Raw genomic sequence first — 9,798 nt, forward strand, 5'->3', positions numbered from 1 at the left:
TTGCGAGTGGTGCCTTACGTCACTTCACGTACACTAGTACGTGCAGAGGAAGACTTCTCTTTAAGACACTTACCTTAAGGAGGGTTAAATGAAAAATGTATCATTATAATTAAGTTGCTCTTCTTTCTATCTGTTAATGCTAGCTTAATTATAAACTAATACTAAACATGCAATTGAAATCTTATCTGTCTCTCTCTCTTTGTTTACGTTTATAGCTGATTAGTCTGCGGAATAAATAGATAAAACGGCTTATACCTATTTATGCATAAGATTTCCGAGCATTACTATATAAAGTAAGATTCTCCGAATATTATCTACCTTTTAGATAATATATTAATTAACAACCATAAGTGTTAATTTCATGTAACGATACACCCCGTTACATCAAGAATCATTGAATATTACGAAAAAGCTTAAATAGATATTAAGAAGTTATGCCGTAAAACTTCTTCGTGCACCCAAGACACTGTGCATAACGATAGCCGTTCCGTTCAGCTAAATTATTTAATCAAGTCTCGCTTTGGCGATAAGGAATGTGCGACCTCTGCATCTTCAGATGATCACGCTGACTCCCAGGCTTTGTAACGGGGGGTACCGTTACGTAAATACTATTATCCGTAAGAGGAATAATAAAGGAGAATAATATATTATCTTTATTCTTAACATTTCCAGTATTTCCGTATACACTCCTCCAGATAACTTCTAGCCCCATTTATATCAGTTATCAATGTAATTAGTTATCTTATTAAATTAAATTATAGGTTAGAGACCATTGAGCGTCAAATCCTATGATTAAGCGGGAGTTAGACGTTTTCAGGGGATACGTTACTAGAGGAAGGACTGTACGGTAATAATCTTGTGGTAATGTGACGGTACTGTTCATTGTTTGATTTGCCTTTAAAGCAACCCCGCCAATCGCTGCTAGACGCGCAAACGTGCGGTGAGCAATGAGTCGTTATACATACTAAGTATAATTTATTTAGTTAGCTATAAAAGATAGCAACACGTAGAAACTCAATTATATCAATATGTTTACTTTTTTTCTATTCCAAGTCTACCCTAGTACTGACATTTGTTGCTAAGATGTAACGGGCTAAAGTTGCCCTTCTGTTACTCAATTCCGTTAAGGACACTTTGTGTACTTAAGTGATGGTCTATTACTTAAGTGATGCAATTGTGCCTATGGTTCACATTGTGACCATGTAGGCGAGCACGTCGTAGTGGTGGGCGCGTTAGCGACTCACCCAACGCACTAAGTACTGTAGTTAAGTGTCGTCACGCGAGCGGTAATCCGGCTCCTCGTGCGCACTTACTAAGTAGAAAGTAGTTTTCAGACTGATTTATATTTAATCGCATTCAATATCAATACCTATTTTTACCAATCAAAATGTCGAGTCTATTGAAAACGCTTAATATGTATTGCGAGCGTATCTTTCTAGATACCTCGAGTAACGGATGACGCTAGCTTTCATCCCTCCTAATGTGAATGCACCCATGTGCATCACATACACAAGGGTTGGTCACAAATGTGAACCACACCCGAGTGAGGGGTCCAATTGCTTTAGTTAAGTAATTGACCATCCCATTAAGTACACCAATTGTACTTAACGGGGACTGTGTAACTTTAGAGCAACTTTAGCCCGTAACATAACCTTCTCTAAAGTAAGTTTTTTAAAGAGAGTCTTCCTCTCCACGTACTAGTGCACGTGAAGTCACGTGAGGCACCACTCGCACTGAAGCAGTGCGAAGTGGACTTGTACTGAAGCAGTACAAGTCGGCAGTGCCCAGTTACATAATAGCTCCAATTATTCGGGTGTATTGTAGTGATTTATACAATAATCCGAAAAATTGTAGTAATGACATGTGCAAAAGTTAAGAGGCTAGTCCAGATTGCATATTACATATGGACGAAGCCCCATGAGTGCAAATAAGTCAAAGGAAAATTAAACAGGTTTGGGTTTGCCTCGTTTTTACTGCGGAAATGTAGTAGGAGTTATATCATAGTAATCAGTACTTACAAGTCAGATAGTGTCGCGCGCTTTCTCCGTTTTAGATATCTACATGCTTCCATTCACGTTACGCTCGTTGGTTTGTGTTACTAACAAAAAATAATATTTCTGCTGCTCAATAGGGTAAGTGTCGTCACAATGTGTATACAAAATTATTTTCTGGCAAGTATACGTTTCTCCCGTCAAATTCTATAAGTTAGCGAAAGGTAAGAGTTTTCGGGGGATACGTCACTAGAGGGAGGACTATACCTCATTAATAAGAAGTGCTTACAAGTTTCATATGTTATGCTACATTCGTACGACTTGAGCAAGGATTATTTATGAAATAGGGTAATCTCAAAGTTGGTGGAAAAGCCGCCATTACAATCCCCACCATGATACCACGTTAAATTCCACCGAAATATAATTATTTTTCTGTCAAAACCTGGTCCCACACGAGCAAAAATCAATATCTGAGCTGTCATCACGCCTTTCTTATTTTGTGCAGATGCCAGCAGCAGCTGCAGTACGATTGTCACTTCCACACCATAGACAGATTTGTGAAAACACAATTTTCATCTTAGATTCTGCTGTCTGAAAGCCAGCACAATGAATCGACTTGTCAAAAATTTATGGGTACAAGAAATGCTGACTGACAAAGTTCAGTTTCTGGAGATTGTTGCACCGTCTCTTGGAAACTTATATCAAATCGTCTGCAGCTGATATTTTTACAGTATTTTTTCCTCAATGCAGCAGTTCCGGTCTACTACCGTTTCCAGGAGGCTACAGGAGGATAGAAGATTGTGGGAAGATCCGGTCTGTAAGGAAGAATACTGCAAATAATCTTCCCGAGCTGTCATGCGTCATCGTATTTAAACTGATTTATTTCTGCAAGTATTTTCTAAAATAATGCCGGGTGTCATTATATCTCGCCTAAATGGTCCTTTTAAACACATGTAGATCTCAACTCGGCGTACCCATTAAATACTCCCATAAAAGAGCAGACTCATAAACAAGTTCTGCTTTCCGTGTCGTTGATTGATAAAGCATCTAATTGTAACCATTCATTCTTCGACTAAGCTAAAAAGAAACTATCTACGACCGACAATGTCGCCAAAATCTACCCCAGTGTCCATGTTTTACAAGTTTTTCTTCAAAAGCCTAAGAAATCATAGTAACATAGACAGCTCGACTTTTCAAACAATGGTCCTTCAAAAAAAAGCAAAAAGTACCGCTTGCTTTAGGAACCATTTGCTCTTTTCGAGTACTGCTTCAACGCCTCATCTGATCGAAAAAAAAAGCCTCAAATTCTTTCGAGTAAACCTCAAAAAGACCCCACGAGGTCAGTCACGTCACTTCATTAAAGAATTCGAAATCATGGAAGCCATATCAGAGCTCTTGGGGGTCCAAACGGATGCTGCTGTTGCCGTGACCTCTGCCGTGGCCGTGACGTTTGGTCTTTCGTTGCTCGTGCATGTAATGAAACCAAAAGCCTCGGTTGAAAACCGACTCTTGCCGCTCGTGCCTCCAACTACGCTGCCTTTTTTAAAAAACATCCTCGACATTGGTGGCCACGCGGAACGCTTTCACGATTGGCTCAATGATCAGTCGATTGCGTTTGAGAATCGTCCGTGGATGTACGCAATTCCCGGTCGTCCCGCCATGATTGTGCTGTCATCGCCCGAATTGTTCAAAGACGTGCTCGTGACGCAAGCCAACGTGTTTCTACGGGGTCCTGTCGCGCGTTCCATTAGCTTTGATATCTTTGGCAACGGCATGGTCATTTCCGACGGTGCTCTGTGGTTTTATCATCGCAAGACGGCCAGTCATTTGTTTTCAATGCAAAGGATGCGTGAAGCCATGGAAACGACGGTATGTGATCTCTTAAGCACGTTTGTCGACGTTTTAAATGTCTACGCCAAGCGTCGCGAGTCTTTTAGTATGAAAAAAGAACTTAGTCACTTTACAATGGATGCCATTGGTAAAATTGGTTTTGGAATCGACATGGAGACGTTAAAAGACACGCTCGACCGGGCAGACGATCATGAATTTCTCACTGCTTTTAATGAAGGATCCGTGGCTTTTGGTGTACGTATTCAATCGCCTTTGTGGCTCTGGAAGGTTAAGAAATACCTTCATATTGGATGGGAAAAGATCTTGATGGACAATCTTCAGATCATGAATGCTTTTATTTCAAACGTCATTGTCGATTCCATGAATCGAAAAGCCGCACTTGCAGCCCAAGGCAAAGAAATGGAAGCAAAAGACCTTGTCTCGATGTTTTTAGAAAAACGATTGAAAGAGACGGAAAACATACAGATGGAAGACGACGACGCAACAATTATGCGGGATATGGTCATGACCTTTGTGTTTGCCGGAAAAGACTCGACGGCGCACAGTATGGGCTGGTTTATTGTCAATATGAATCGTTATCCGAATGTATTGCGTAAAATCCGGGAAGAAATCCATCGCGTCGTGCCTGGATTAATTACAGGTGAGATCAAGGTCCCGACACACGCGCAACTTGAGAGTCTCGTGTACTTGGAAGCGACGATTAAAGAGAATATTCGATTGCATCCATCGACAGGATTTATTGTGCGTGAAGCCATGCAAGATACGACGTTAATTGATGGCACGTTCATTCAAAAGGGACAGTCCATCATGATGTCTTCGTATTGTAATGCTCGAAATCGCAAGACGTGGGGAGACGATTGCCTTGAATTCAAGCCCGAACGAATGATTGACGCACAGACGGGCAAGCTCCGGGTCTTTTCGCCGTACGTCTTTAGTGGCTTTGGATCCGGTCAGCACGTATGCATTGGTCAGAAATTTGCCTTAATGGAGATCAAATTGGCAATGGCCACACTCTTTAGCAAGTTTGACATTACGACTGTCGACGATCCATGGTCGTTCACGTATGAATTCTCGCTCACCATTCCAGTCAAAGGTCCTCTGAACGTGCAAGTCACGCCTTTCATGGGGTTAGCGCCGCCAGCGGCTTAAGAGAAGCTCTTGACTCGCTTTTTATGTCCTTGTGCATAATTATAATCGCTCCTATTTCAATACGATGTTTGGGTATTTCCATTAATTGGGTGAACGAAAACTTTATTTCTTAACAGCTTTTCATCTTGTTTCTAAGTTAAACTTTTTATTGGCGTGCACCACATCATGTTCCCATTTTTAAAGAATCATGACACTCGCGAGTGACAATGGCCAGCTTGATCCACAGCTTTATACGATGATCGCGCTCGAGCATACACGCTACTGCGCATTCTATGCAAAACTAAGCAATGGAGCTAGCAACTCGTGGATCTCTCGCACCACAGCTCTGGACTTTTATCGTAAGTCGAGTCTTCCAGAAGCCCAAGTGCAGGAGCTGTACGCCCGTATCAAAGAGCAGCACTTGCTCCGCGACAAGGACCGCATGAACGAAACCGAGTTTGTCATGGGCATGCACTTGATCGTGTGTATTACGAAACGGAACTTGGTTTCGATTCCGCCCACGTTTCCGAGTTATTTGTTTCCACTACTGAATCTGACGCCCGAGAGGTTACGAGAGGATCCGTTTCTCGCTCCTTTTCCAGAAATCTCGAAGGCATCAAATGATAGTATCTTAAAACCTTCCATCTCTTCCTTTGACGTTTCCAACAATTCTCATTGGTCTACCGCCAAATCTCTCGAACCCTTTCGGAACGCAACGTCGCTACGTGAGTTTGTCAGTATAGGGATTCATAAAAAACAAGAGGAAGCCAAGATTCTACAAAGTGTGGATGAATCCGAAACAAACGCACTTACGAGCTTCCAGGCTTGTCTTGTAAATCTATTAAATCAAGTAAACGGACTAGGATATTCCATTCCAACCTCCGCAAGGTCGTTCGAAACAATAACGGATTTAAAGTCCTTGTTGCAACAATACGTGCACGAGGCCAAGCAAGAGATTCAAAGTTTGCAAATTGAAACGCAAATGAAGACCGTGGCATCATTGAAAGTGGCCACTTCCGACGATGTGCGGGACAGTTTATTGGATAAAACAAGCCACTTGACGCAAGAATTAATGATCTTGCAGCATCAGACTGCGCAACTCATGACGGTGAAAGCGAAGATTATTGCACGATTACTAGCAGGGAAGCAGAGTGGGTCTGTCGCTACGACTGTTTGCTTGAAATCGACTGATTTAAAGGTACAAGGTCACGTGGAAGCCAAACATTCGGCGTTGGGATTGTCGAAAGGCGCGTTAACAGTGGGAGAGTTACAGACGATTAAGAAGTCGGCCACGCGCGTAAATTTTGTACTACAACGTGACGCAAAGGAAGATAAAAACGGGGGAACGTTCCAAGCTGCTACCGCGCCTGTTCCGACACTGGATGACCCATTTGTATTGGAATCCGCTCCTCGTGCGCAAACTGAGTTACTTGATGCCACCCACACGACCGAATCGGAGAAGCGTTTTGATTGGGGCGCTTTCAACTGACCAAAGAGAGCCGGATGTCATAGAGAGCGGGTCTGGCGGCAAATCGCTCTTTTGCCATAAACGTGGTTTTGGTGTCGGACAAGTTGCGAATGTTCCTATTTTGTTGCTATTTTGTCGGCAACTGGTTTTTTGCACTGTGAGTTCCACTTTACTGGTATATTTCGTGTTTAACGACAGGACGATGATTGGAGTGGAAACACAACCGAAAGCCCATTATGTCGCAGAGCATACTGCATGTATATATACCAGCCCCGGCATCTCTTTTCCTGCTACAAAAGAGCTCATTTGCTTTTTTGATGAAAATAATTTGCTTTTTTGATGAAAATAATTTCAAAAGTTGCAGATCGAGCAAGTGCGCAAATACTAATAACGAGCGTCTTAAGAAATGAAAATTGTGATCGAATGCTTTTCTATACCCTAAGGCTGTTTTAGATTGGTTAAGAAAATAGCGGCCACGAAGCGCTGACCGTCCTTAAAAAGCATACAATTTGTTTTTTAAGGACGATCAGCGCTTAGCGCTTCGTGGCCGCTGACCGTCCTTATAAAACAAATTGTATGTAGTTTGAGACGTATAAAAACTGCGAAAAAAGGTTTCTGCCGTGTGTTGTACCCTGAGTCCCTAGCATTAAGATCACTAAAAATATATATTTCTTATAAAATATAATAGTTAAAAAAAATATTTTACAAAAAATATATCTTTTTAGTGATTCATCATTTCATAAAGGTATTTTTAATTAACGATATCGCTACGTCGTGCGCCTCATCTCACTCATCTGTGCTATTGTCATTAAATGACAAGCGCATCGAATGAGACAAGTAACGGTCTACAAGAACTAAGAAAACTGTAAGAAACTGAAAGTGGTTAAAAATATTGTCGTATTCAGGTATACACATATCTACAGTATCGAAGATACGTATCTAATAGACCTTCGGAAACCCGTCACGATTTCGGTTGTCAATACTATTAGCGTCCTTCATCACACACTTCGTTTATGTATGCAGCTAAATGGTGGTGATGATCGACTTGTCGTTGCCAAAGTCCCGACAATTGTATAGCCGTCCTCGCAGTCACTTTAGCTGCGACTTTTTTATGGCGAATTAAGAAACTTTGCCGTCTGAACTTGGCCATCATTTTAATCGCAGTGGCGCTTACACACTAGTGGTATCTGACGGTAAATTCAAGGCTCGTGATGCATCACTTCCGTTAGTTCCTCCGATATCGATTAAGACACAACGAAACTTCCTTATGCGCTCCACGAGTCGGATTTTGTTGCGAATAAAGGCGTCGGACTCTTGCGTATTGAAACCCCCGCCGGTCCCATTGATGTCTATGTCACGCACCTCGTGGCCAACTACAACGCGTTGGGGAAACCCGGTCCTGGGGATTTCTACATGGGCCACCGCACAGGTCAAAGTTACGAACTCGCGCAATTTATTGCCGCAACCAATCGAAATAACCTCACAATTGTTTGTGGCGATTTTAATTCGTCGCCTAATTGTTTGGAACTTCGCGTACCCAAACAGTTACTCGGGTTACGCGACGCCTAAAACGACACAAACGGGATTGACATTTGCGTCCCCTGAGAATAAATATTCGTATAGGGACCACCCAGTATCTTTAAAGGGTTTTTTACCGACAAACGAGGCGAAACGACGCCCTTGTCGGATCATTTTGGTGTCCGTGCCGAGTTTGTATTTAAAAAGGCAATTAAAAGCGCTCTAAGTGTCGATCGAGAGACGACCCCAGTGGCTCTAGTCGACGCTATTGACGTGGGAAAAGAGACTGAAAAAGCCCAAGCGGATGCGGCGTGTCTTCGAGAAGTCGATCGTATTTTGTCAATTGGGCGCACCAAAGCCATTGCAGCGCGGCACCTTCGTTTGTGGCGTGCTGTGGCGTTTTTTGTGGCGGCAGTGGCAATCGTTGCGATGCACGTGCTGTCGATTGTGGCTTTCAAGTGGTCGTGGGTCGTGGTCGTGGGTTTAGCGGGTATAAGCGGGATTGAATACGTGCTAGCGTTCTTTTTCTTGACGTTCGAGTGCTCGGCGTTCACAGAGCTCTTGAATGAAGTGCAGTTGCAACTTCACTTGCAGGAACACCGGATGGCAAGGGATTAATTGCCTTTTAGAGACGAAAAGGAATGTTTTGTTGCAACAACGTGCAAAGGCTATTTTGTGTAAATAAAGCAACTTTTTGGCCACTCTGTAAGTACGTACCCACTGGCGTTTGCAGGGCAACACATTGGTTGCCTTTTGCTGAATGACTTGTAAGTCGTAACGTAAACTTTGATGTGAATAGTGTATCATTTCGGTTAGGTACGGCACGAGAAGTCTGTACTGTAATATACTCCGAAACGGGGTGTGTCGTTACAGAAAATTAACACTTAAAGGTTGTTAATTAATATTATCTAAAAGGTAGAAAATATTTATAAAATATTACTTTACAGGATTATATTCAAAAAACTTATCCATTGGTAGATATAGACAATTATATCTACTTGCTCCGCGGTCCAGTCAGCGCTGGACGCGCGCAAAGAGAGAAAGACAGATAAGATTGTACTTACATGTTTTATATTAGTTTATAATTAAGTTAGTATTAAAAAGATAGAAACAGAAGAACTTATTAATATTAATACAGTTTTTATTTAACCCTCTTTAAAGTAAGTGTTTTAAAGAGAGTCTTTCTCTGCACGTACTAGTGTTGTAGGCGGGCACGTCGTAATGCGGCCACGCTCTACTTAAGCACACACCCTAGCACAGCGAGGAAGCGGTTTGCACCTGCTAAATCAGCAAGGCTCTCAACAGGCAGAACTGTTGAGGTTACAACAGGAACAGACCCCTGTACCTACACGCGTCGTCGCGAAACCTTAAAGATTGACATCTCCAAGTATAGAAGAGTCGAGAAGGACTCTCTTCTAAGGTGGTTCGTCGAATTGGACGATGCCATCAGGGCTCGTCATATGAAGGACCAATGCCCAAGTTTTAGCACGACCTGCCAGATTTGATTGAGCGAATGCGACTTGCATTTGCTCGTCGATGATGTGACGTGCCCTTATGGCATCGTCTAACTCGACAAACCATCTCAAGAGGTAGCCTTCTTCGACTCCCCTATACTTAGAGATGTCAATCTTTAAAGTTTCGGGACGACGCGTTTGCGTCATCCCAGGTACAGGGGTCTGCTCCTGTTGTAGCCTCAACAGTTCTGCCTGTTGAGAGCCTTGCTGATTCAGCAAGGCTACTTTTTCCTTCATCTCGTCAAGTTCATGTTGTATCAACTTGGCGATGGTTGAATGGAGGGCATCCCTGTCCAAATTGGATAGCAATGCCAAGATTGCATCGTTT

At 42.5% G+C, this 9,798-nt stretch overlaps 3 protein-coding genes across 3 annotated transcripts; all 3 read left to right on the forward strand.

Annotated features, from left to right (window-relative positions):
- Window positions 1-3,365: 3,365 nt before the first annotated feature.
- CCR75_009148 (uncharacterized protein) lies at window positions 3,366-4,991 on the forward strand (the record flags this gene model as incomplete). The annotated part of the gene is made up of 1 exon (XM_067967193.1): window positions 3,366-4,991. One exon carries the CDS (start codon window positions 3,366-3,368, stop codon window positions 4,989-4,991), a length of 1,626 nt encoding a protein of 541 aa, XP_067818607.1.
- Window positions 4,992-5,178: 187 nt separating this feature from the next.
- Window positions 5,179-6,459, forward strand: CCR75_009149 (uncharacterized protein; the record flags this gene model as incomplete). The annotated part of the gene is made up of 1 exon (XM_067967194.1): window positions 5,179-6,459. The coding sequence occupies one exon, from the start codon at window positions 5,179-5,181 to the stop codon at window positions 6,457-6,459; it is 1,281 nt and encodes a 426-aa protein (XP_067818606.1).
- A 1,392-nt stretch (window positions 6,460-7,851) lies between these two features.
- Window positions 7,852-8,574, forward strand: CCR75_009150 (uncharacterized protein; the record flags this gene model as incomplete). The annotated part of the gene is made up of 2 exons (XM_067967195.1): window positions 7,852-7,926; window positions 8,062-8,574. 2 exons carry the CDS (start codon window positions 7,852-7,854, stop codon window positions 8,572-8,574), a joined length of 588 nt encoding a protein of 195 aa, XP_067818616.1.
- Between the last annotated feature and the right edge of the window lie 1,224 nt (window positions 8,575-9,798).

The sequence above is a fragment of the Bremia lactucae genome, linkage group LG2, assembly GCF_004359215.1.
Source record: "Bremia lactucae strain SF5 linkage group LG2, whole genome shotgun sequence".
Lineage (NCBI taxonomy): Eukaryota > Oomycota > Peronosporomycetes > Peronosporales > Peronosporaceae > Bremia > Bremia lactucae.